We start from the raw sequence: 27,439 nt of genomic DNA on the forward strand, positions 1-27,439 counted from the left end.
CTACCAAATGAATTACTTGAGTAGTGGTGTTTAGTGCTGACTGGTGAAGAGTGCATTTGTACTGCAGTTATCTGGTTAAATCTCTATGTGAATTCTTAAGACTCTTCGTAACATTTATGTTTAAACATCTTGTGTTTATTTCTACACTGTTTTTGTCTCTGACAGTTGATGTTGAAGTTTGGTCTCCATCATCTGCCTGGTTTGCCATGTTAGGACTTGAAAATCATGTTTGTGTTTAGCCCCTAACATGCCCCAAGAACAATCACTGCCCATCAGGAGCCCATCTATTTCTATTGGGTTCTACATCACCACTATGTACTCTGTATTTACAATATACAATTTCAAAGTCATTATTAAAACTATCCCACTTCTACTAGCGGATCTTGGAGGTGCATCATACCTGCGTCCATACTGTGTAGTTATGTCTGGTAATGTTGACAAAGTGAGGAAAGCCGTCAGCCAGGTTTCTATTGGTCAGCTGAATTTTGTGTGTTATTACACCCAGTCGATACCTCAGAGACACCGTACCTGGACAGAAAGAGACATCATCAGTGACGGCACGACTGGTTATTTGTCAGATTAATGCAGGCTAAGCTTTAGGTTACCGATGTCACTAATAAAAAAAGATTTTATGCAACACTTAGCAGTGATGGTGAAGGTGTGTGTGTGTGTGTGTGTGTGTGTGTGTGTACCATCTTTCTGAAGCAGTACGGCAATGTAGTCTCGGTGAAATGAGCTGATATAAAGCAGCACAGCAGGGGTGTTATGGGTGCTGAAGCTGAATTCGATATCATCAGTAGTGGTGTTGTAACCCAGCATAAAGTGGTGCCAGTGAGGTTCTATCCAGAAATGAGCCCACCAGGCGTCCTCTGAAATCGGCTCTTTGCGGATGTCGTAGCGCAGCCAAGCGCCCACGTCAAAGTACGCTCCAATATCTGAGAGAGGAAACAGAGAGAGGTTCGTAATTGTACTGCTAATTGTAGTAAATGTATCAGTTATAGAACAAATTCAATCACAGAGGCTTTCAGATTATTCACTCAGCTTCTTCAGCCAAAAACCCGACAAGAACATTATCTTGATTTTAATTAACTCCATCTCACACTGACAATTCAGTATAAAATAAACCCTGTGTAACTTCCTTTTGCTAACAACAGTACCAGGATAGGATAGGATAGGATAGGATAGGATAGGATAGGATAGGATAGGATAGGATAGGATAGGATAGGATAGGATAGGATAGGATAGGATAGGATAGGATAGGATAGGATAGGATAGGATAGGATAGGATAGGATAGGATAGGATAGGATAGGATAGGATAGGATAGGCATAGGGTAGGATAGGATAGGGTAGGGTAGGATAGGCGTAGGGTAGGATAGGCGTAGGGTAGGGTAGGCGTAGGGTAGGGTAGGGTAGGGTAGGCGTAAGGAAGGATAGGATAGGATAGGATAGGATAGGATAGGATAGGATAGGATAGGCATAGGGTAGGATAGGATAGGGTAGGGTAGGATAGGCGTAGGGTAGGATAGGCGTAGGGTAGGGTAGGCGTAGGGTAGGGTAGGGTAGGATAGGCACAGGGTAGGGTAGGGTAGGATAGGCACAGGGTAGGGTAGGATAGGATAGGTGTAGGATAGGATAGGATAGGAAAGGCATAGGGTAGGATAGGGATAGGGTAGGGTAGGATAGGCGTAGGGTAGGATAGGCGTAGGGTAGGGTAGGGTAGGATAGGCACAGGGTAGGGTAGGATAGGATAGGTGTAGGATAGGATAGGATAGGAAAGGCATAGGGTAGGATAGGGATAGGGTAGGGTAGGATAGGCGTAGGGTAGGATAGGATTAGGGTAGGGTAGGATAGGCGTAGGGTATGGTAGAGTAGGATATGATAGACTAGGATAGGCGTAGGGTAGGATAGGACAGGCGTAGGGTAGGGTAGGGTAGGGTAGGGTAGGGTAGGGTAGGGTAGGGTAGGGTAGGGTAGGATAGGGTAGGATAGGATAGGATAGGATAGGATAATATTTATTATCCCACAGGGGGGCATTTGCAAAGTTACAGCAGCTTCTTCTTTAAATGTTACCCTTGGAATATTACTGCCATTCTAACCATCCTCCTGGGTGGCACGGTGGTTCAGCGGGTAACACTGTTGCCTCACAGCAAGAAGGTCCTGGGCTTGATTCCCAGGTGGAGCGGTCCGGGTGCTTGTACTCACCTAAATGGCAGTAATAACCATCAAAGGCGGTGTTGTTGCAGTCACAGGAGTACGACGCGTATCCATCGATGCACTGGCCTCCGTTTCTGCAGGGTATTGAGGCATTGAGACACGCTCCAGTACAGTTCCTCCTGATCCCAGTCCGCTCGTCCACCTTCCCCTCCAGATCCAGGGCTACGCCGTTCAACCGCAAACCGCGGATACAACCCAGGAACGGTCGCAAAGTGTGATTGGCTGCGCCTGCACACAGAGCGGCACGGAAAAGTGAATCAATTACAAACTAAAGTGCATTAATTCTAGGAAATACTGAAAAACTGATTGTTTCTGAGTGAAAGTATCCTGAACTGTGTCCGTACCTACGAGCAGGGGTTGAGTGAACTGCATGGTGATGTAGGTTTGACCAGGGAACTTGTGGATAGCAGGAGGAAAGTAGTCCACTTTGAGCCGGGCCATTTTGACATTGATCTCGGCCTCGACGTAGTGCCACTCGTTGTCATTGAGAGGTTTTGTAGTGCGGAGAGTCACATTCCGAATCCCGTCACCGACCATGAAGATGAAGATGACCTCGGTGGTGGCTGAGTGAGAAGGAGAAATAAGTAATGTTATGCTAATAATAATAATAATAATAATAAAACCACCGATATTACTAATAAAACAATAACATTATTATGTGGGTGTGTGTGTGCATGGGCACTCGGGCTCAGAATGTGCTTCTCCCAGGCGATGCTGGGCCCACTGCGACCCTGACCAACTGATACTCACAGTTAAGCTCAATCCTGATGAAGTTTCTCAGATGATCGTCGGAATTCTCCAGAAAGACGCCGTTGGTGCGGTAGGTCCTGAAGTGGAAGGTGATGTCAGCGCTGGTTCCAGGTTTGAAGGTGGGGAAGGTCATGTAGGTGGGCTTAGTGATGGCGACCGTGTTCCAGACGCCCTCTGTAGTAGCAAAGCACAACAACAATTTCATTTACAGAAACAAGCAATGAAATATAGTTGACAGGTTGGCCAAATGTATGTGGACATGGGCAGCATGGTTTAATAACAGGTAGGACTGTTCGACAACTTACGGTCTCCCAAACAGCGCAGTGGTCCCAGGCTGAACTGGGCCTCTGAGCCGGTACGATTAGTGTCACCAATCACCACCCTCCTGACAGGCAGATGGTCCCGGAACATCAGATAGCCCTTATCTGTGTACCTGTGTAATAGACGGTCGGGTAATGGTGTTTACTGACCTTCAAGCCCTTTTAAATTCACATTATCATATACACAACGTACATCAGGCTTTGCTGAAGTGTGTCTCATTCCAGTAACGTCATATTTCTATTTAATGCTCTATAAGCTGCTACAGTGACCTGATGTTAGAGAAAATAACAGAATAACAGATGCTTGTCAGATCTGTAGGAGGAAGAGATTTACTTGCAGTCTGTGCTCCAGAACTTATAATGAAGGTGCATTCATATTTAAATCCAGTGACTGAGGAAGCCACAGAAGTAGCATAGCTACGAATATATTAGTGACATTTAGCAGACGCTTTTATCCAAAGTGATTTTTTATTATGAATCTATACGATCTGAGCAATTGAGGGTTAAGGATCTTGCTCACAGACACAACAGTGGCAACTTGGCAGTGGTGAGATTTGTACCAACACCCTTCTGATTACTTTTCTTGAACCACTGAGCTCCCACTACCATTCATACTGGATTTATCATCCTGCAATATATTTACATTGTCAGAAAGTCTTGTCTCTATACACCCAGTTAAGCATCTTCAGTCATTCAGATCATTATTGTAAAGGATTTCTGAATGCCAGTCACGCCATTTATTTTAGCTTTGTGAAGGTCATAGTATACAGTTTTGTTCAGGCTGGTTTACAGAGGTGTTGTTGTTGTTGTTGTTGTTTTGTTGCCACGATTCTTTTGGGGCATTTAAATTCCTGTATCCTGAAATGTTTCATCTAACGTCAACAATCTAAGTGCTTTGTCAGGGAGCCTCCGGTGGCAACCCATGTTCCATACACTGCAATTTCTTTGTATACTGTTATTATTGTGTCTGTATTTCAGGTTTCCTTTATTTGGTATTTTTATATTAATATTAATGTATGATAAGCTAATTCATGCCCTATCATGTTTTTTTCTCACCACTGACGGTAGTCTGCATCACAGTTGCACCAGAACTTGGAGTCGGTGCAGGTTTGATTAATGGCACAGCCACACTTGCCGCTCTCCGGGAAAGATCCTCCCCAGTATTCATGACTCTGATTGTGACGACCAATCCAGTAAGTGTAAGGTCTTCCATCTAAAATGGAAAACAAAATGTAGTAGGGTGAATTATTATTATTATTATTATTATCGCATGACAAAAAGAAAGACTCTACCATCGATAGAGAAGATGTTGCAGAGAACAGCTTTCACCTATTTGGATTCATTATTAAAAGCAAAGAATCCAGCAGTCGAAATACAAGATTTGCACTGGGCATATCATATATTAAGGAACTGGAAATGATATTTAGATGTAAATATTTCTCCCTCCAAACAAGGATGGGACTCGGTCCAGACTAGAGTCTTTTCTGTGTTTTTTATTAATGTGAAAGCTGGACAATTAAGAAATAAATAAATGTCTGGTAAAGACTCGGACAACCCCCACCAAATGAAACCTGACCTCTCGATCACGGCCCAGGCGACCAAACTAAAGCTCTTTTTTTTATTTGGACACATTATGAGAACCACCAGTTCATTAAAAAATATGGTTGCATGGAAGAGCTGAAGGTAAAAGAGGAAGAGGACGGCCAGCAAATTTATTAACAATTAATGCCTGAATACTAGAGAATTCCTGCAGTAATGTTCCATAATCTATAGAAAGCCCCTCCCACAAAAGTGAATGCTGTTGTTAAATGCACATGGTTTAAATCTTTAAGCATGTATGGTTGTGATTGTAATGATATTCTGATACTCACGCGGCGTGTTCAGAAGGCGCGACTTGTAGCAGGAGAACTCGAGCCACTGTTCACAGTACAGTGACATATTAGCCACAGCCGTCACTTCATCCCACGACGCGTTCACATACTTGACGTTCGCTATATAAGGCTGATCCACGCTGGAGCCGGTCACTTTGGTCCTGTCCATGCGGTTGTGTTCAATAATCGTCCAGGATTTGTTCACTGGTAGAAAGTAGATAGGAGACAAAATCTAGATCCTGTTACAGATAAATGGAAATAATGGAGATGAACAAGGACCTAATTACACAAATATAAATATATTAATAACAATTTGTTATTATTGTTATTTTAGGAGCATTTTGTGTTTTAGGAGCATCCTGGTGGCGCAGCGGGATATTCCACTAGCACACCAGCGCTGGGATTCTGAACTCCCTGAGTTCAATAGTGGGTGGGGTCTTTAACACCATATAAAGACCCTGGTTAGTAGCCCGAGGTGCCTGTACAGAAGATGAGGAACGTGGAGATCAATGCGTGACTCTCCAGGCATGAGACTGACCTCACGTGCTAATCTACTGAGGTATGGGTGAATAACAAGGGATCGGTGAACTGCACAGACGTTGGAGGGAGTGTGTATCAGGCAAATATACCCTTCTCGGATGCGATCGGTGTCCCCAGCAGCGGAAGATTAATCAGCTAAGCTAAACTGGGAGAAAAGGGGATGAAATGCATAAATAAAATACAAAAACAGGGTTTCAGATCAGGGTTTTTCCTTTAAGCTAAGAAATAGAGACCTAAAAGGCACCTAAAAACAAAATCAACTTGTACATGAATGCCCCCTTGTGGAGGCTTACGTTACATCTTGTAAACCAACTTTTTAGCTATAACTCTATGGATGATATGAGACGTCCCAGAAAAGTCTGCAGTGCAGTTTGCTATATCATGATGCTCCCACCAGCATACTTCACTGTTTGTTAGATGTTCTTGGGTTCATAAGTGCAATAAAAGTGATTTAAAGTGATACTAGCCTGTTCTTACTGTCACGAGGTAAGAAGAAGAAACGTGAGGTTACGTATGATTAGTAAACGTGACGTAACGCGAGGTTAAACAAAGACGTGTGATGTGATGTAAATCTCCTACATGTCATGGACATCTTGCAGTAGACGGTGAAGGGTCTCAGTGGGCCGCTCAGGTCTGGGTCGATGGTGTAATTTCCTGACCAGTACTTCCCGTTCAGTCTGTACGCCTCGCACGACTCCCTGTAGACGGCTGAGAAGAAAAGGAGGACAGGTTCGTAAGATGAAACAAACACACCCAGATGCAATCGTTCAGCAGGATCGTCTCCAAACACGACACTTACAGTTGTGACACACTTCCCCTTTGTAGCCCGTGTTGTTGCAAATGCACAGGAAGTCGTTCCAGGATTGAATACACCTGCCCTCGTGTTCACATGGATTTGGAGAGCACCTGAATGAGAAACACCAAATTTTAATTCACCTGTCTGGATGATGCAGATCTACTGTAGTGAGAATAGAATAATACAAGAAGGATAAACCTTTCAGAACCAGGGACCAAGGTAATAAGATTTTATACAGGTATGTTATTTATTATTTTATTAGGATTTTACCGTCATGTTTTACACACATGGTTACATTCATGACAAGAACGGCAGTTACTGGTTACACAAGATTCATCAGTTCAGGTTTTTTATGTCAAACACAGTCATGGATGCAGTTTATTTAAATAAATAATGTGTTTGTATAAGCTGATGTCTTACACGTACATACAAAGCTCATAAAATCAAGAACAGAGAACTTGAGCTTACTGACCGGGGCTTATGAGTAAATAAATCTGCTGTGTGAGCCACTGTGCAGCACCTACAGCTTCACTCCTGAGTGATGGACCTTATTACCTGCATTATTACGGCTCACTGATATAAAACAGCAGCTCAGATTTAGACAGATTCAGCTCAGAACCAAGACACACGGTTTTGTAATATCGCAGGGCTTCAAAAACAGCCACAGGGGTATTTGCATGTCTGCTTGAGAAACGGAGCTCCAGACAGTGTTATAAACACTGCAGTGTATGCTGGGAATAGTACTGATCCTGTATGTAATTCTGACTACTGGGTGGGGTTGTATAGTACCAAGGATAAAGTGGGGCTACAGTTCACTTGACCCAAAGCATACAGCCAAAACAATACTAGAGCGGCTCTACCTCTTTCTTTCACTTACGCAATATAGCTAAAATCCGCCCATGTCTTTCCCAGTCTGCTGCTGAAGCACTAATCCATGCTTTCATTTCTAGCCGTTTAGATTATTGTAATCTCTTCCTGCAGGCATCAGCTCTTCTCTACTTTATAAACTGCAGATGGTTCAGAATTCAGCTGCCCTTACTTCTCACTGGTCTACTTACCATTCCCTCCTCTAACCTCCATAACTTAAGTAATCGAGCATTTTCCAGACTTGCTCCACGCCTCTGGAACTCTCTTCCTTCTCATATTCAGCTCATATCAAACTCACTGTCCTCATTTAAATCCAATCTTAAAACCCAACTCTTCTGTCTTGCATACAGTCTTCCTCCATCTTAACCTATCGCAGCACATCTCTTTTATATGTTGCCATTGCAACCTTCCTATAACTGCAAATCCACAAATGCCTTAATTCACAGCAACATACCAGCCAGGACATGATTTATTCTTTCTATAATTTATAATAAAACAAAGACCCCTACACAATAAGGGATTGTGTGTGTGTGTGTGTGTGTGTGTGGGTGTGTGTGTTTGTGTAAAAGAGCGAGATTTGACTCACTCACCTGTCAGTGATTCCACAGGTTCCCAGCAGTAGTTCGGTGTATCGGCCCCATTTCCTCTGCAGCATCACGTCGATGTCCACCGGCTCGTCGTCGACAAAGATCTGCTGCATGCAGCCGTGGAAGCGAGCCAGCTTGGTTACGCAGCGTGCCGTGTTATTAGTCTTCGGACAACCTGAGCAAAACAAGACATAAAAACCCAATATAATCATGTACGATCATGAACATTAGCTGCTACTCTCTCAATATTTATATTCAATGCTGCATGAGTTTGTCTTTTAATCTGTGTCATAGCTGTTACCCACCCCCAAAGAAGTAGGTACTTCCAGTCCGAACCATAAACGGGTTGGTGATTTTCAGTGGAGAGCTCTCGTCCTCATCAATGGTGATGGTCAGCAGGTTATCTCTCGCAGCCAAATCTACTGTGTGCCAATACCCGTCATTTAATCGATATCCTAGGAGATAGAAAGAGAAAAAAGATTACAATTTAGTTACATTATACAACCAAAAGTATGTATAAAACCCTTCTCATTACTGAGTTCGGGAGTTTTAGACCCACAGGTAACTGGTGTATGTGCAGCTTTTGCAGAAAGCAAGGCCATTGAAGACATGGTTTCACAAGTTTAACATAGAAGAACTTCAGTGGTCTTTAACCCATTTAACACATTAGGATGAATTAGAACATTTACTGTGAACCAGACCTTCTCAGTTTCTGGTCTAACAAATGCTCTGTGGACTAAATGGGCACACATTCCCATGGAAACACTCCAAAATCTTGTATCAAGCCTTTCCAACCAAGTAAAGGTTGTTAAAGAAGGGGGCAGCTTCATATTAATGCCCGTTGTTTAGGAAGGGGGGGGGGGGGGGGGGGGGACAACAAGCCCATGGTTAGCTGTCCACGTCATGTTAGCCATATAGTTCTTCTGTAATTGCCATTTGACCGTTATAGACACTTGAGTGACTTGTTGGAAGCTTTAGAGTTCGTCATTAAATTTTAAACACTAACACTAACACATTAACACCAATAAATTTGGTTATCTAGAGAAAACACAGCCTGATGTAGGCAGCCCAGTTCTGTCTGTAGAGCATCCAACCGGGTACAAATCAGTTTCTCTATGGTGGTGATGGACTGGCATATTTATAGACTGCTTATTTATAGACTGCTTTCTCACATGTTTTGCTTAAAAAGCTTTTTGGACGATTCCCAACAAGCAGGCACGAGTGTTACCTGCAGCGAAGCGGAGTCTCTTGTTCCCCGGCTGTGTTATGGTAACGTTGACCTGGCCCTCGCTCAGTCCCAGCTCCAGAGAGCCCAGATCATCCGCAAACCTGGTGAACATCAGCAAGCCCGTGTAGTCCCATGAGCGGAACTTAAACTTCACAGCCAGACGGGTCTTCCGGAAAAACCCGGGCACCTGGAGGTAGTTGTTGGGTCCCGCAAAGGTCATGGGTCTCCAGAGAAGGTCTCGGCATGTGTAGTGCATCTTCTTCTAATTAGGACAGGAATAAACGAATATAGTTAAGCTACAGATGATCATTCTAATGAATCAGTCTGCACAGTTGGTATTGAAATGTACCTTTTTGGGAGCAAGCTGTATGTCAGTGTCTTGGTACTGCGTCTTGTAAATAATATTGACTCCATTGATGAAGATGTTCTCCAGACAGCCACGGAAATTGACCTTACCTGGGAGGTGAGGAGAATCTTTCTTAATTACCCCACCTACGAACATCTGAGGATTAAACAGACCAAAACAGAGTGTTACAGTTCAAATTTCTCATCAACTCGGTTACCTGAATCGTGTTTTTAGCTGCTTTAGATTTCGGCATCTTGGCATCGTTTTGACTAAGCGATTGCTAACTGAATTGCCGTAGGATTGCTAGGACTTGACTGCTATGCGAATGAGAAATGTTAAATCACTAAACACAAACTTTACATTTAAAATTTCACCGCAAATGAATTGTGAATTAGGTAGGGCCTTAATTATGTCCCTTTGCAAGTGTATGTAATGTTCATGTCCAGAAGACTCACCTCTTTGTCCAGGTCCAGGTAATTGAACTCTCCGTTGAGGATGACACTTTCTGTCTGGCTGTCCAGTGTGAAGTTGAGCTCTCGACCGTGCCGTTTGATGATGACGTAGTGCCAGTGCTGTGTGTCCAGCAAGTTTCCCAGTCGCACTGTAGTCATGCTGTCTATGTCATGGACTGTACTGCAGCCTGTGAGATCATCCAGCAGACATGATTACTTATATCTGTCTGATTATTAATATACACATATCACAGTGAACCCTGTTTTGTGCACATGGATGCAGTAATGCTAGAAAAGAAAAGAGCCTTTATCAAACTACTGCCACAACGTTGAAGGCCCATTAGTTATTAATTAGTAGGGACGTCCACATACCTTAGGCCATATTGTGTATTACTGATTTCATGAGGCAGTATAGCCCACCTCTATAGTATGTTCAGCCAGTGGAGGCTTTTAGTGAATTTCTCGGATATTTTCTATAATTTACAACATTTCTATTAACAGATTAATACTTACAGCCAACAGGATTTTATAGCACTGTTACAGTTTGCCCAAGTCCAGTGAAGGTACCCAGTCTTACCCAGACTCATGTGCAGGTAGAGTCGGCCGGTTTTGAGCTCCAGCAGCACCGAGTCTCCCTGCAGACCCTCGCTGTACAGCAGCACACCATCTTTTTCCAGGGTCTTAAAGTTTAAAGCGTAGTGGTCCTGCAATGTCCTCAACCTCCCATCGGGGAACGAGTACGCCACCATGTCGTCGCCCTCGAGATGCATCACGTATGAGTCTGGAGGTAAGAGGTCAGAGGGGCCATGAGAAGCACTGGGAGGGGCTGGAATATGGAAGTCGTGTGTGTGTGTGTATAGGGGTGAGGAGGGTTCATGAATGTGTCAGTAATACAAATATGATTGGACGATCGATTATAACTGTAAATTGATTTGCGTAGCAACACTAGAAATTCCAGTGTAGACCGTTTGGTCCTTTTATTGGCACCTCTTACCGTAGGGACAGCCATAGACCTCGAGGCGTACACCAATCTTTCCACCGTTCTCCGTGTTCCAGCCCATGGGCAGCAAGCGCAGGTGTTTGGCAGTAAAACCATAGTGGAAGACGTTTCTCTTCACTTGATAGTAGTTCCAGTTCCCAGGCAATGTCTATCAGGCAGGGAGGAAAGTACATAATATATGTACATTTACAGTTATAGCATTCGGCAGATGATTTTATCCACAGTGACTTACAATTATGGCTGTACACAATGCAAAAATGGGGGTTAGGGGCCTTGTTCAGGGTCCCAACAGTGGCAACTTGGCAGTGACTACAAGACCATGTTCCTTAACCAGTGAGCTACCCCTGCCTCATATGTATGTGTAAATAAGAGGGCAAAAAGGGTAAATATTGCAAAGAAACATTCTACATTCTACAATAATTTGTCATTTATGACAAGTGAGGGTGGCATGATGAGGAATTAAAGAAGGATCTTGGTTTTTGAAACCAAGGAAGGGTCATGGCTCACCACTTTGTGCCAAACTTTGTAGAAGAATGGTCAATCAGTACAAAAAGAGCATCTGTCACTGCAAGAATTCAAATGATTTTGGTCTTTTACCTTATATCCTCAGTATATAATATTGTAAACCGATTCAGGAAATCTAGAGAAATCTCAGTGCCACTGTTAAATGTGCATGATAGTGCATTATAGTAGTTCCAAAAGACCAAAATCATTTGATTTCTTGACCTTCAGATGGCATACAACAATACCAAATTTGTGCACCATCAAAGACCACAAGTTCAAGCCTCTGAAGTATTCCACCCACAAATCATACACACCATGTTGCCGCCTTTCATGACGTAAGGAGTCCAGGCATCAAACCGGTCACCATAGAGTAAAGTGTATTTGGTCACCCAGTCGTAAGAGTTGAAGGTACCCTGCGTGGCGATGGCCATGATGCGATATTTCCTACCCAAATTGATCTGAAGCCATGGCTGCGTGTCCCCAGGAGCTGGAGACCACCCGCTGCTCCCTGCACAAACAAAGCTCTTATTTACACACCGTTTGTTGACATGATTCACACATACATTTAAAACCGAAACTTACCATGAAGTTTGGAAAAATGAGCAGAGTAGAGAAAATTGTATCTGGAAGATGCCCAAAAAGAGGACGCATAGAGGGGAGAAATGATTGGATCTAAACACGGTCCTATAAAAGAGAGTAAGAGAGGCATTAATCATCAGAATAAATTAGGACGTTAATAATTAAGACTAACGTACAACAAGAAATCAAACACTCACTACCGACACTATAAAAATACACAAATATTTAATCAGTTCCACACTGGGTAACATTATATATTTATTTTCAGAATCTTTGAGCACAGAAGACATGCCTGAAAAGGAAAGGGCTTTCCCCAAACTATTGCCATTCATTTTAGACATATGAATGCATATGAAACATACAGTATGTTAGCAGTGGGTGGGGTTGAAACAATGTTCAGAAAAGCCTGTCCAGAACATCGGAATTAGCTCAGGCTTGCGTCCACATACTTTTGGTCTTTTGGACTAACAGTGTTAAAACCAAACCTCCATATCAATATATTATTCGATAATCTAATATAATAATATATTCAGAGTATTAGATTAGATTCAGTTCTACATGCTACGATTCTAAATGATGTTAAATGATCAAGCTACATGTGCAACACCTGTAAATAAAAAAGATGCTGCTTGTTTGTAGAATGCAGTCGAGAGCAGGAGAACATCAGCAGCCATGCAGTCCTGCAGAAGACTGTCAGACGTGCATGAATGTGAGCGAGAGCTGAAGCTGTGTGAGCTGCACTCTGCTGTAATGCTGGCTGAATGCTAATGTCTGTCATTTCACTTTAAACTAATAGAGGACGATCAATCCAGACATTAATCAACTCCTCTTTTAGAGACTCACTGTGTGTGTGAGTGTGGGAGTGGAAGCTGGGTGTGTGTAGATGTATGTAGGCTTGAATGTGTAGGGATGTTTGCATGTGTCTTAGTGTTTGTGTAGGTTTCAATGTGTGGGTGTGTGTGTGTAGCTTAGAGTAGGTTTAAATGTGTATGAGTGTTTGTGTGTGTGTGTTAGTGTTTGTGTAGGTTTTAATGTGTGTGTGTGTGTGTGTGTGTGTGTGTGTGTGTGTGTGTAGTTTAGAGTAGGTTTAAATGTGTATGAGTGTTTGTGTGTGTGTGTGTCTTAGTGTTTGTGTAGGTTTCAACGTGTGTGTGTGTGTGTGTAGCTTAGAGTAGGTTTAAATGTGTATGAGTGTTTGTGTGTGTGTGTTAGTGTTTGTGTAGGTTTTAATGTGTGTGTGTGTGTGTGTGTGTGTGTGTAGTTTAGAGTAGGTTTAAATGTGTATGAGTGTTTGTGTGTGTGTGTTAGTGTTTGTGTAGGTTTTAATGTGTGTGTGTGTGTGTGTGTAGTTTAGAGTAGGTTTAAATGTGTATGAGTGTTTGTGTGTGTGTGTGTGTGTGTGTGTGTGTGTTAGTGTTTGTGTAGGTTTTAATGTGTGTGTGTGTGTGTGTGTGTGTGTGTAGGTTTAAATGTGTATGGATGTAGGTATGTGTGTAGTTGTGTGGAAGTGTGTATAGCTGTAGGTGTGTGCATCAGTTCTACAGTAATATATGATGATTTCAACATGCTGCTTAATATGTTGAAATGTAAAACAAATGAAGGGTTTTTTTCTGGACTTATTTTATCTTACTGATCTAACTGATTTTAAAAAGCTATTAGCGAAAGATGTGGTCGACACCTGAACTCAGTATTACAAGTTTAGTGTTCACATACTTTTGCCATAGGGTGTTTATACCTTTTGTAGGAATGTAGCACAAGCTTGACCTTCAGCAGCAGCAGTGAAAAAGGACAGTGTGTGTGTGTGTGTGTGTGTGTGTGTGTGTGTGTGTGTGTGTGTAGGTTTAAATGTGTATGGATGTAGGTATGTGTGTAGTTGTGTGGAAGTGTGTATAGCTGTAGGTGTGTGCATCAGTTCTACAGTAATATATGATGATTTCAACATGCTGCTTAATATGTTGAAATGTAAAACAAATGAAGGGTTTTTTTCTGGACTTATTTTATCTTACTGATCTAACTGATTTTAAAAAGCTATTAGCGAAAGATGTGGTCGACACCTGAACTCAGTATTACAAGTTTAGTGTTCACATACTTTTGCCATAGGGTGTTTATACCTTTTGTAGGAATGTAGCACAAGCTTGACCTTCAGCAGCAGCAGTGAAAAAGGACAGTGTGTGTGTGTGTGTGTGTGTGTGTGTGTGTGTGTGTGTGTGTGTGTGTTCTACATCCAGGCTTGGCATCTTTGTGCTACTAAATCATAGACAATCCACAGAAATAAATAAGTCACGCTGATGATTTAATGATGTGACCAAGTGAATGTGACCAATAATAACAAGACCAGGGAACCCCAGAATTATTTGGTTAGTAAATCCAGGTGAAATGGAGAGACCAGCTGATAGCTTGGTTTATATACAATAATATTGATTGTGTGGGTGGGGTTTGTGATGCATTCCTGCCTTACAGTGAGTTTCAGGCTGGCACCATGACCTTGACCAGAATAAAGCATTAAGTGAAATGCCCAGCACTGGTTGTACTGTTAGCAGGAAGCCAGTATTCAGAGAAAGCCACCATTCCACCCCTCTCTATCGTACACTTCCTCTGATCCTTATTCTCTCCTTCCCTGTTCACAGGAGGGTGTCGTCTTCATGGCGCAGCTTCTAAAATTATTCACACCCCTCCCTCCCGTCTTGATCTCTTTCTCTCTTATGCAGACTCTATTCTGCCTTCGTACCTCATGCAGCTCCCACCGTCAGAGCCAGTCTGAATAACATTGAGCTGAAGGAGAATTAAAGATCCTTCATCTCATGCAGTGCTGACGGAGCATGAGCGAGCGAGCACCGACCCCAGCAGCCCAGGCTGACGCAGCACTTTTGCTGTGTCTGCATAACACATGAGCTGCATCCCTGCTGTTACAGAGAAGCTTCTTTATATATTCAATGGATTTGTATTATATATATTAGAATATTTCCCCTGTCAGGTCTCATGGGTAGAGTGGAAATACAGTACTTGCATTACATGTCCAGCTGTGGATTGTTCTGGTACCTGATTATGAATAATTTAAACAGAGCCTTGTGGTGCAGTAGGTGTGTTTACTGTTTCAGTCTATTCAGCATATCTAATTATTTACATGTACATGAATAACTGTCTGGGGAGTAATGACTATACCAGGAATATATGTACTGTATCTTAGCGTTCAAGGCTAAAAGCATCTCATTAAAATGCATTCAGTGTACACAGAGTGGGAATTATACAGTGACATTTGGAAGGGGGTCAAGTTAGCTGGCTAGTTAGCTTCTTTAATACAATTTATTGCATCTGAATTAGATTATCAACCATATAGTATACTGATGAACACTAACATCAACTAGATTTTAAGTTTTGCCTGAAGTTGCAGTTTAGCTAACTAACCACCCCCCTCCACCCACTGAACTGTTGTTTCTACCTCTTTTTAGGGGGTCCAAATATTAATGAGAAGGGTCAGACCCCCCTAACCCCCCATAATTCAAACCATGAGTAAACACTTAAATACGAATACAAATACCTTTATTGTTGTTGTACAAGTACGATGAGATTCAGTGTTCTCTACTTAGGAAATAAAAATGTAAAATATTGATATATATACAAGTAGTTAGAAAGTAGGATAAAGCAGTATATACACGTCAGTCCAGTGGAGAAGTGTGCAAGGTGCAATGCTTCATTTACTTATAGACAGACATATGTATAAGTGTGCAAATGAGAGTATGTGCATATAAGGTAGTAATAGAGGATCCCGGAATGTAAGGTGTCCCGTGCACAAGTACAAGTACCAAGGCAATATAGCAATGGCATTAGCAATTAGCAAAAAAACATTAGCAGCTCCAAATATTATTGAAGTGAGCGATGTGCAATAGCGAATGATATGAAATATATATTACACTATATTCACATACTATATACCAACTATCCATAATATGTACATGCAAGGATGTAATAATGGCATAAAGCGGTACACCAAATCACTATTAATAATAGATAAATGTAATCAAATAAAAAATCAGATACAACTGGAGGTTGTAATAGAAGAAGAAGAAGATATACTTTATTTGTCATATATACATATACAGTTGTACAGTACAATGAAATTCTTTCTTCGCATATCCTTGTTTGGAAGCTGGGGTCAGAGTGCAGGGTCAACCATTGTATGGCGCCCCTGGAGTAGACAAGGTTTAGGGCCTTGCTCAAGGGCCCAACAGTGGCTGCATAGCAGAGCCTGGATTTGAACGTCCAATCTTCTGGTTGATAGCCCAAAGCTCTACCCACTAGGCTACCACTAATAGCTGCACAGAGAGGCTAACTGCATAGTTTTGTAATGGGACGTCCAACAAGCTCATAGACGGATGACCACATACGTCTGTCCGTTTAGTGTATTTAAAAATATTCTCGCCTGTGTTTGGAACGTTAGAGTCAGTATTAAACCAACAAACAGACCAAGTAAAAACAATATTATTGAGAGCTGCAGAACGAAAACCACCTGCTGCACCCGATCGCCCCTTGACCTCTACCACTACTTCTCAAATTTCTAGCCGCCAGGTGCTGTTTACACACGCACTTCTTGGCTTTGATTCACACTGTCACCACTTAGCCATGTTTTCATCTCTCTTACCTCCCAAACAGTATCACCACCTCAGTGGCCACCGTAACCCTCAGGCTTTTCTCTCTGACAGAGTAATTAATAAATGCAGCACCTTCACCCAACAAACCAAAACTAAAAGCAGGTCGATTTTTGGATCTGGTCATTTTTGTGAGATTTAAGCAGTTTTAATTGAGCGTGAAAAGTGGGTGTGTGTGGTGTCATTTTTCTGATGCACATTCATCCTTCTAAAACTCATTATGGATTTTCTATTACACTGCATCAAGACAAAACACAGAAAGCTGCACGTTTGAGGTTCAGTCATTTTAAGTTTATGGGGGTAGTAGTTTTCACACAGGGACAGTTAGTCAGAATAAATAAAATGATTATTTAAAATTGTATTTTGTGTTTATTTATTATCTGTTTTACCACTGCTTAATCCTGATCATGATCACAGTGGGTCTGATTCATTGGGCGATAGGTTCCAGTACACAACAGGGCTCACACTTAGGTTAGTTTTTAGTAGCACCAATTAGCCTGACTGCATGTCTTTGGACTTGTGAGAGGAAACTGAAGCACCTGGAGGAAACCCATGTGGACACTGGGAGAACATGCAAACTCCACACAGAAAGGAATCAAACCCAGGTCCTTCTTACTGTGAGGCAACAGCGCTACCCACTGTGCCACTGTGCCACCTTAATTTGGACATACACATTTAAACTCACAGTTTTATGAGTGATGTGAAGGGTTAGAGTCACATTTGGTACTTTGTTAAGCAGAAATTCCTCCAAAATGCCTGTAAATTGCATGAAAAAACTAAACCAATGTCTGGACAAAAGAGAGGAGGAACATAGTTAGGCCTACTATACTGCTAAATCATTTTTACACCACGAAAATCGTATTGTCTGTGTTACCACGGCTTGATTCTGGTCAGGATCATGATGGGTCTGATTTATTTGTAGAAGGGCAGGAAACACCTTGGACAGGTCAGCAGTACACAGCAAGGCACACACTCACACTTAGGTTAGTTTTTAATAGCACCAATTACCCTGACTGTATGTCTGTGCACTTGGGAGGAAACCGGAGCCACCGGAGGAAACCCATGTGGACACAGGGAGAACATGCAAACCCAGGCCCTTCTTACTGTGAGGCAACAGCGCTACCCACTGCACCACCGTGTCACCTCAATTTGGACATACACATGTATAATCACAGTTTTATGAGTGATGTGAAGGGTTACAGTCACATTTGTTAAGCAGAAATTGATCCAAAATGCCCTCAAACTGGACCAATGACTGTGTCTGGACAAAAGAGAGGAGGAACATAGTTAGGCCTACTATAGTGATAAATCATTTTTACACCATGAAAATCGTATTGTCTGTTTTACCACAGCTTGATTCTGGTCAGGATCATGGTGGGTCTGATGTATTTGTAGAAGGGCAGGAAACACCTTGGACAGGTCAGCAGTACACAGCAAGGCACACACTCACACTGTGAGGAAACCCATGTGGACACAGGGAGAACATGCAAACCCAGGCCCTTCTTACTGTGAGACAACAGCTCTACCCACTGCACCACCGTGCCACCTCAATTTGGACATACACATTTATAATCACAGTTTTATGAGTGATGTGAAGGGTTATGAGTGATGTGAAGGGTTACAAAATCGTATCGCGATTTGCAACGTGAAATATCGCCCCACCCTTACCTATGTGTCACGCACGTACACACGCATGTATTCGTTTAATATGCTAAAATCACAATGCAGTCACAAAACCAGCTCTAGATCAGCCACATTTTAGGGATTCCAACCATTAACCCGTTTGATTGTGCAGTTGATGTTAAAGTTTGCTGTGAGCGCATTTCTCTGCATTGCGCGTCATGCAAACGCAGCAGCTCGTCCAGGTGATGCCAGGCGCTCATCCAAAACCACTGATCAATACAAGCATCATATCACATTCACACCCGAACATCACAACGATCATGATTTTGCTTTCTGTTCCGCCTCAATGTGAGATACGAATGGCTATTAAGGAGCATTTACTGTGTCCGGTGCAGGATGTGCGGAAAGTTGCCAGCGGACGGGTGGAAGCACTGCAATGCAGAAAAGGTGGCATGCCGCAGGATGCTCTGGTACTTCACATGTACATCCAAAAATCCTGACAGCACACACCCCCATCCCGCACACAGTCTTCATACCAACTCGATGCAACATTCAGAACGATTACTTACTGATTCCTGATTTCTGCACGTTAATGATGAACCGTGCAAACGTGAAAGACTTCAAATGCGCATCTTTAATCTCCCACTTTAACCCTTCAATATTCCAGCAGCGCAAACCAACACCTCACATGCACCTGTTTCCGAAAATATTAAACACAGGACTTACGTGCTGAACAGTGATGCAGGGCGAACAGGAACAAGAGGCCAGGACCGAACAGTCGCAAATTTCTGATGTCCATCCTTGTTTCTCCGCAGCACCGGGGTCAGATTCCCACCTCGCCCTACCGATTCGACCATTAACGTGCCCCCACCCTGGGTAACGGGGCAGCAAAAGCTTGGCGTCTAAGTTCCCCTTCCTGCTTTTTCACCAACTTTATCTCTCAAAGCTGCTGGTGCTCCACCGGCCGGCCGCGGGAACGCGCACCAGATCCGTGCTGCTGATGCTGCGCGACCGCGGGAGCGCGCACTCACTCCGGTATGGTAAAATTTGAAGGGAAATAATTAACACATTTTGTCTTACATGGAAAGTTTAAGGACACGCAATACTCAAATATAACATCCAAAGCCTACAAATACTAAACTTATGGATTCAGTTGCCTGTTTGCTGCTTTAACAGCATTAACTCTTTTGGGAAAGCCTTATTTATGATCTGATAGGTGGATAAACTGAGTAATGGGATGAGAACCGGAAGCTCTAAAATGTCCCTTCTCTTGTCGACAGTGGTACCCTAAGTTTGTATATTTTAACTCTGCAAAACGGATTGTATTATAACCTAAACGCATCAAAGGTCCATTATACATTGTTGGAGGGTCCTTTCTGTGTGGAGTTTGCATGTTCTCCCCGTGTCTGCGTGGGTTTCCTCCGGGAGCTCTGGTTTCCTCCCACAGTCCAAAAACATGCAAGTAAGGTGAATTGGAGACACTAAATTGTCCACGATATAACCTTGTGAACTGATGAACCTTGTGTGAAGATAAACTACCGTTCCTGTCATGAATGTAACCAAAAGTGTAAAACATGACGTTAAAATCCTAATAAATAAACAAAATACATTGTTGGATCTTATATTTCTCACAGTATCGTATACAGTTCTATTTTACCATATAATATTTCTATATTTTGCATATTTGTACCACCAAAATATTTCAGATTCCTAAAGTAAATGACAAAAAGAAAACACAAAACAGTTGTAGATTACAACAATATAGATACACCTATATTACACATGTGAAAAAAGTCATTTCCCTCTAAACATCAACAAACCTTCTGATAACTAATAAATAGTTTACAATAAAGGGTTTTGGGTTCACTATTTTTTGCAGAATTGCTTTAATTTAGCCATATTGGAAGGCTTTCAAAAATAAAAGGCCTGTTTAAAGACCTGTCATAGTATCTTAATAGGGTTCAAGTAATTTGGTCACATCACAACCTAGTTCTTTAGAGTCATTTGAAGATGGACTTGCCCTGTAATTTTAACCATTGTTTAGTTGCATAACCCAACTGTGCTTGAGCTCCAGATCACAGACTGATGACCAGAAGAATTATTACTTCTGTTAGTGATGGCAGTTTGCCTGGCCAATGAAGCAGCAAAACATTCCCACATACTCCCACTACATCAAGTTGGTATCATTAAATGTATCCAAAACCATGTCTGGGCACACATTTCCACAGACACTTTTCAAAATTGCATGGAAAGCTTGCCTAAAACAGTGGAGGCTTTTGAAGCTGCAATGGACAGGTCAGCTCTATGTTAATGTCCAAGAGTCCAAGAATCATCATAAAACCAGCGCTATTAAATAATCACCTGGCTGTAGCAGAGCATTCAGCTGCATTTCTGTCAGATGTGTCCACAACAAATAAGGAGCATCAGTAGTGTGTTTCAGGTAGATGAAGTGAAGAGGAGGCTAATGGGGGTTAGTAGTGGTGTTGTGTGTGATTTCATCACATAAACAGCTTTGGGTTTAAAAATGGGTTTGTAGGGCAGACATGGTGCACGACACGAGTCTGGACGAGACGGGTCCTGCATGGGGTTTATGCTGCTTCCAATCAAATTACACGCAGCTTTATAAAATCCTCTTCCCTCCCACATCACAATACATCAGTGAATATAAACAATGGGGCACCAGGGATGGGGGGGGGGGGGGGGGGATTAGGTGATCTATCTTGTTTTATAAACATCGCTCTTTACTCAGCTAAATCATTGTGGATGCAATTACAAAGTTACAAGGTTTATAATAAAACCACACATAGGGGTGCATGGGGGGCACAGCGGTAAAACATGCTAACACACCAGTGCTGACATCTCGAACTTGCAGGTTTGAATCTCAGCTTCCATACTGGTAGGTTGGGTGCCTATATGGACATTGATTGGCTGTGCAAGGGTGGGAGTGCAGGAAGATTCATAACTGCTGCAGTTACGACCTCTGCTGGCTGATACATTTGTGGAGTTTTAAATAAAAGAGGAAAATTACACATCAGGTTCTCTTCAAATAAATAATAGCCAATAACATTTACTAAAATATGCTGCATAGCTAAAAGTATATGGGTATCCTTATAACTGATTAGTTGAGTTGTTTCAGCCAGATGAATTGCTGACAAGTGTTTCAAATAATTTATATAAAATAAAAGACATGATCAGCAACAGCCTGGGTGTCCTTTCCTGTTCCAACATGATTGTGCCCCTGTGAACAAAGCAAGGTTTGGTGTGGAGGAACTCCAGTGGTCTGCACAGAGCCCTGACCTCAACACCGCCGACCACCACCTGAATGATTTGGAGTCTTATTTGTGAGCCAGGCCTTTTCATCTAACACCAGTGCCTGACCTCACAAATGTGCACAGATTCCCACAAACACACTTCAAAATCTAGCGAAAAGACCTCCCAGACGAGAGAGAGAAGGCTTTTTGTATCCTTTTATGTGTGGTCACTTTAATAGACCCTGGCAAACATCTGAAGATTAATACCCAGGATAATCCTGCCCTCAATTTCAGGAAAATACAGAGAGACAGATTGGAGCTAATCCTCAGAGGACGAGTGTAAAGGTCAAGTCTGTTTGATCAGCATCTGTTTCTTAGACTTCCTCTAACCCAGTGCATTATGACTCAGAGAAAAGGCCAAAGCGTGAGCCAACTGGGACCACCACAAAAAGAGAAGCCATTCTCCCTGTCTCCGTTAGTGGTTTGCAGATGTTTAGGACTTATTTAAAGTGGTCAGCTTTTTTGGTATAATCTACCATAGTTCATTCTGTTCACTGCTGACAAGAGATCTTCAACTAAACTAGTCTGTCTGGCTCACAACCTTTGTTCCAATTCATGTCAGGTTTGGTGTCTGCCATTGTTTATGTGACTAAAATGTCATATAATTAATAACATACCAGATCCTGAGATGAGCCAATGTTTTAATGTTATGCCTTTAAACCTTACCTAGACAGTTTCTGGTAAATTCTGTTTGTGTTTCTAATCAAGTAGAACGTACTGTTTTCACCTGCTCTGAAACTGTCCTTCAACTTCTTTACATGTTATCGATTTTCCCACCAACACTGAAACTAATGAACAGCCAGCACTTGTTTTTACATTTATTACCATTAAATAAACACTTGGACAGATTCCTGATGTTACTCTGACCCAGAACAGTTTACCTTCGTCTGGGAAAAATAATCACACAGACGCTTTGACTATTTCTGCTTTCATTTGCTTTCAGTTTTAATAATTCGTTAAAAAGTAAAGCAGTTTTTGTTAGGAACGAATGTTTGACTCATACTTGAGAAATTACTCAGTATAAACTACATAGCCAAAAGTGACTGACCATCTTATTCGAAACCAAAGACAGTATTATGGAGAGCTCCACACCCACCCCGTATGTACCTATAATCTGATTTTGACTTGACTTGCCTGTTAAAAATACACCAGAGAGGCAAAAGTATTGAGACACCTCTTGTAATTATTGAATACATATATTGAATACATGTGTTTCAGTCATAACAGTTGCTAACAGGTGTAATAAATCAATGATATGAAGTATGTTGTATGCTCACAACTTTGCAGCAACAGCTTAGGGAAGGTCCTTTCCTGTTCCAGCACTGGAAGCTCTATAAAGACAGGTCCAGGACAAGTTTGGTCCTGCTCAGAGTCCTGACCTCAGTCCCACTTAACAGTTTTGAAATTAACTGGAACATCAGTTAAGACTTTCTTGACCAACATTAGTACCCAGCTATAAAAATGCTGTTTTGGGTAAATGGGCACACATTCTTGTCTTTTCAGAAGAACGGCTGTTGTTATATATGAAAACCTCCATAAAACCAGGTACTGATCCTACATTTGCCACTAGATGGCGTACCTGCCCATCCATATATACATACATCCATAAGCCAATGCACAGCAGTTTAACAGTTCCAGTGACAGTAGATCTAACCGTCCGTATAAACTTCCTCTATAACTATTCAACAACGTTTGGTTTCATTTCTTCTCATTTTATTGAACATATTCACTTCAGATCTACCCACACAATGACTCTGTGGTTATGCATATAAACAGAAATGGTTGTATTTATAAACATTATGTCTAAAAAAAACTCAGCTTATATGGTGGAACAGTATTTATACGCCATAAATGAATAACATTAATACTTTACAGCTTTGTTATATCTACAGTTATAAATAATGAGCTTTTTCCATTCTAATTAGAAGACTGGCTTAGCTTAGCCATGTAAGCACCTTTATTTATTGATTGGTTGATTGATTTACATTTTAATATTTTAAGAACATCTTGAGTTATATTGGTTTCATGTGTGAGGTTATAATAGCTGAAAAGCCCAGATGAGACGAATTAAATTCTTCTTAGATAGGTCAGTGGTAGCTTTGTGTTTAAGGTACTGGACTAATAATTGGAAGGTTGCTGGTTCAAGTCCCACCACTGCAAGGCTCCCACTGTTGGGCACTTGAGCAAGGCTCTTAGCCCTCAATTACATGGAGTGTATTTAGTCACAACACTAAGTCACTTTGGATAAAAGCATCTGCAACATGATGGAAACGTCCCAGGCGTAAAGGCAGTTCACTGCTTATTGTATAATGGATGGACGGATTGATGGATGGAGCGAACTTTATTAATCCCGAGGGGAAATTGTATAAAAGACGTTTCATGGACATGTTGGGACATGAACCCAGTACCTCATACATGCAGAGCACACATTAGCATTAAGCTACATCCCCAAGACAAGAAGTGTGTAACTGTTCCTTTGTGAGGTCTTGTGTGATCCATCTGCCTGTGGTTTATCTTGTGGTTTCTGAACTTTCCACTTGTGGATTAGGCCTAATGTCAGTTGTACTGACAGAAATGCTATGGCTAGGTTGCTTTTCAGTTCATAATGTTTGATTATTTAGTCCCTGAGAGCTTCTTAACGAATGTAATCTTACCAACCAATGGTAACATCTTTACGGCTTCAAAATCTGGCATATTGACGTGCTGATAAATGTCTATAAACTTAATAACACACACATGCAGCTGTGTTTGTGTTTGTGCTCATCACTTCACATTGGGACTCTTTCATTGGCTGTTTATTTTGCCCACCACCTGTAATGTACCTGTCAGTCTAGTGCACAATCTTCCATCACCGTCATAGACCGACACATGCTAGAGTCGTGTATGGTTATAGCATTTACATTAAGGCATTGACAGATGCTTTCATTTAAAGCAACATCAAGCTGATACAGGTTTAATGGACTTGCCCAAGGCCCCAACAGTGGCAGCTTGGCAGTGGTCTACTGACCCTCGACCAACAGATCATTCCCATAACCGCTGAGCCATCAAATATATAAAATAAATATATAACATCTTTGTTTTTCTCAAGTATTTGCCATGGCGTGACATCCTGACTGTCTCATGCACTTATCAGCACGCCAGTCAGTGTTGTGCATACAGTATCTTGTGATCAAGTCTGAGTATTTTCCGTAAAGGCGCATGTCTACGTGTGGGAAAAAATTTACTGGATGTTACTGAATCATCATATACTGCTCCGGCATCTCCAGAAACGCGCTACCCTGCTCCACAAACACATCAGACAGTGTGAAAACATTGAGCCAAACCGGGTCGCTGCGTGAAAAACACACTTAATGACGTGACTTTTTAGTTAATCGCCTGTGACGAGCGCTAAACGTAAACAAAAGCTTGGAAAAGCAGGCCGGACCATTCTGGTCAGTGAATAGCCATGAATTTGTGGATACACCTGCAATAACTTATAAAAGGCCTGTGAGCGAGAGATTTTAAAGATATCCAGTGGAGCGTTCCCAGACAAGAGCTCGCGATTGCTAATGTTGGAACTGGCAGCTTACTAAATACAGTTTTGCAATAGTGACCGGAAGGTTCTGAGTCCAAATCCTAGAACTGCCAGAAAGCCACTGTTGGCACGAGGGAAAGGTCCTTTACCCTGCTGAACTATACTTCTGCATTGGACTCTGTGTCACTTGGATAATAAATCAAACGGAAATAAATGCAATTAAATTACAGGAAATACACTGATCAGCCATAACATTAAAACCACCTCCTTGTTTCTACACTCACTGTCCATTTTATCAGCTCCACTTACCATATAGAAGCACTTTGTAGTTCTTCAATTACTGACTGTAATCCATCTGTTTCTCTACATACTTTTTTAACCTGCTTTCACCCTGTTCCTCAATGGTCCTCACTGTCCACTCTATTAGACACTCCTACCTAGTTGGTTCACAGATGGACTACAGTCAGTAATTTAGAACTACAAAGTGCTCCTATATGGTAAGTGGAGCTGATAAAATGGACAGTGAGTGTAGAAACAAGGAGGTGGTTTTAATGTTATGGCTGATCAGTGTAAATCACAATGCATTCCAAAGTAAAAGTTGAAGTAACACACTCTACACTGTATTGGTTTGGTTTACAGAAATACGATTAAAAGAGAAGTTATGGCTCCCTAAACCACACCGCTTCAGCAAAGTCCCTGGTAGGTTCCTGTAATTCTCAGTGACTTCCTCCATTGCTCATTCAATGTGGCATTTAACATTGTTGGTTGGAATTTACATCGTTGTCATGATCACGACCCGGGAATTCATACAATAAATTCCCAAAAGTATGTGGACAGCTGATCATAAGCTTGTTGGATGTCCCCTTCCAAAACCATTATTACAATGAAGTTATCTTCCTCTTTTTGCCTCTACATAGGTTCCATAGATTCCACTGTTCTAGAAATGTTTTTCACAAGAGTTTAAAGCTTACCTGTGGGAATTTCAGTCACAAATGCATTTGAGAGGCAGGTATAAATGTTGGATATGTAGATTGCAATCCATGTTACATTTTTATCCCAAAGGTGTTTGATAGGAAGAGGAAGGGGCTTTCCTCAAACTACCACAACGATAGAAGCATATCATTTATTTTATTTACTTGATTCTTATATACCTGTGAGCAATGGGTGTAATGAAACACCTGAACTTTGTAATTGGGAAGTGTGTCCACATATCCTTGACCATATAGTGTACATGAAATGAATCACTGCTGAATTTAGATAACAAAAGCAATCCAGTTTTTGGCTGTGTAAAGACCATGTGTAAGGCGGGGTTTCTGGCTGTGTAAGGACCCTGTGTAAGGCAGAGTTTTTGGCTGTGTAAGGACCCTGTGTAAGGCAAAGTTTTTTGGCTGTGTAAAGACCCTGTGTAAGGCAGAGTTTCTGGCTGTTTAAGAAGCCTGTGTAAGGCAGGGTTTTTGGCTGTGTAAAGACTCTGTGTAAGGTGGGTTTTTGGCTGTGTATGGTGGGGTTTTTGACTGTGTAAGGACCCTGTTTAAGGCAGGGTTTTGGCTGTGTAAGAACCCTGTGTAAGGCGGGGTTTTTGGCTGTGTAAGGACCCTGTGTAAGGCGGGGTATTTGGCTGTGTAAGGACCCTGTGTAAGGCGGGTTTTTGGCTGTGTAAGGACCCTGTGTAAGGCGGGGTTTCTGGCTGTGTAAGGACCCTGTGTAAGGCAGGGTATTTGGCTGTGTAAGGACCCTGTGTAAGGCGGGTTTTTTTGTGGCTTTGTAAGGAAGGACCCCGTAGAGGTTAGTAGAGGTGCCTGTACAGAAGTGGAGGAACACTGAGATCAGTGCGTGACTCTCTGTGTGTAAGACTGGCCTCATAGGAAAATGAAGGGGTTAGTGGACTGCACAAGCTTAGGAGGGAGCATGTATCAGCCAAATATGCCCTGCTCTGAGGCGATTGGGGTCTCCAGCAGTGGAAGGCAAATTGGCTACGCTAAATTGGGAGAAAAGGGGAGAAATGCAGAAATAAAATAGCAAAAGAATCTGTTAGTAATTATTAATCTGTCACTTCCAAGTTAAGCTCATTTTTATATGTTGTTTTCATTATTTTGTCCACCACCTGTAGACTGCACCGTTCCTTCCAGTCACTAAAGCAGACAACGTCAGTTTGCACAGCCTGTGTATCATTCAACCTTATGAACAGCTGCTAAAAGAAATGCCCACCTTAGACAAATAAACAAATAAGTGTTCAGACCCCCTCTGTCTGACCAGCTGCCTGTCATTCATGATTTATGATTCATGCTTT

General features: G+C 42.0%; 1 protein-coding gene across 1 annotated transcript in view; it reads right to left on the reverse strand.

The window, feature by feature from the left end:
• Positions 1-19,260, reverse strand: part of cntnap1 (contactin associated protein 1) — a 25,840-nt gene extending 6,580 nt beyond the window's left edge. Inside the window, exons 1-20 of the mRNA XM_062984678.1 lie at positions 19,051-19,260; positions 12,059-12,160; positions 11,791-11,984; positions 10,967-11,120; positions 10,550-10,753; positions 9,976-10,160; positions 9,524-9,676; positions 9,175-9,436; positions 8,252-8,401; positions 7,950-8,121; positions 6,496-6,602; positions 6,276-6,404; positions 5,157-5,360; positions 4,342-4,498; positions 3,271-3,398; positions 2,966-3,139; positions 2,560-2,778; positions 2,204-2,443; positions 693-935; positions 401-528 (exon numbers count right to left, since the gene is read on the reverse strand). Coding sequence (XP_062840748.1) covers positions 401-528; positions 693-935; positions 2,204-2,443; positions 2,560-2,778; positions 2,966-3,139; positions 3,271-3,398; positions 4,342-4,498; positions 5,157-5,360; positions 6,276-6,404; positions 6,496-6,602; positions 7,950-8,121; positions 8,252-8,401; positions 9,175-9,436; positions 9,524-9,676; positions 9,976-10,160; positions 10,550-10,753; positions 10,967-11,120; positions 11,791-11,984; positions 12,059-12,160; positions 19,051-19,123 — 3,378 coding nt within the window. The 5' untranslated portion in view covers positions 19,124-19,260. The remainder of the gene's footprint in view (positions 1-400; positions 529-692; positions 936-2,203; positions 2,444-2,559; positions 2,779-2,965; positions 3,140-3,270; positions 3,399-4,341; positions 4,499-5,156; positions 5,361-6,275; positions 6,405-6,495; positions 6,603-7,949; positions 8,122-8,251; positions 8,402-9,174; positions 9,437-9,523; positions 9,677-9,975; positions 10,161-10,549; positions 10,754-10,966; positions 11,121-11,790; positions 11,985-12,058; positions 12,161-19,050) is intronic.
• Between the last annotated feature and the right edge of the window lie 8,179 nt (positions 19,261-27,439).

This window comes from Trichomycterus rosablanca, chromosome 22, assembly GCF_030014385.1.
Source record: "Trichomycterus rosablanca isolate fTriRos1 chromosome 22, fTriRos1.hap1, whole genome shotgun sequence".
NCBI lineage: Eukaryota > Metazoa > Chordata > Actinopteri > Siluriformes > Trichomycteridae > Trichomycterus > Trichomycterus rosablanca.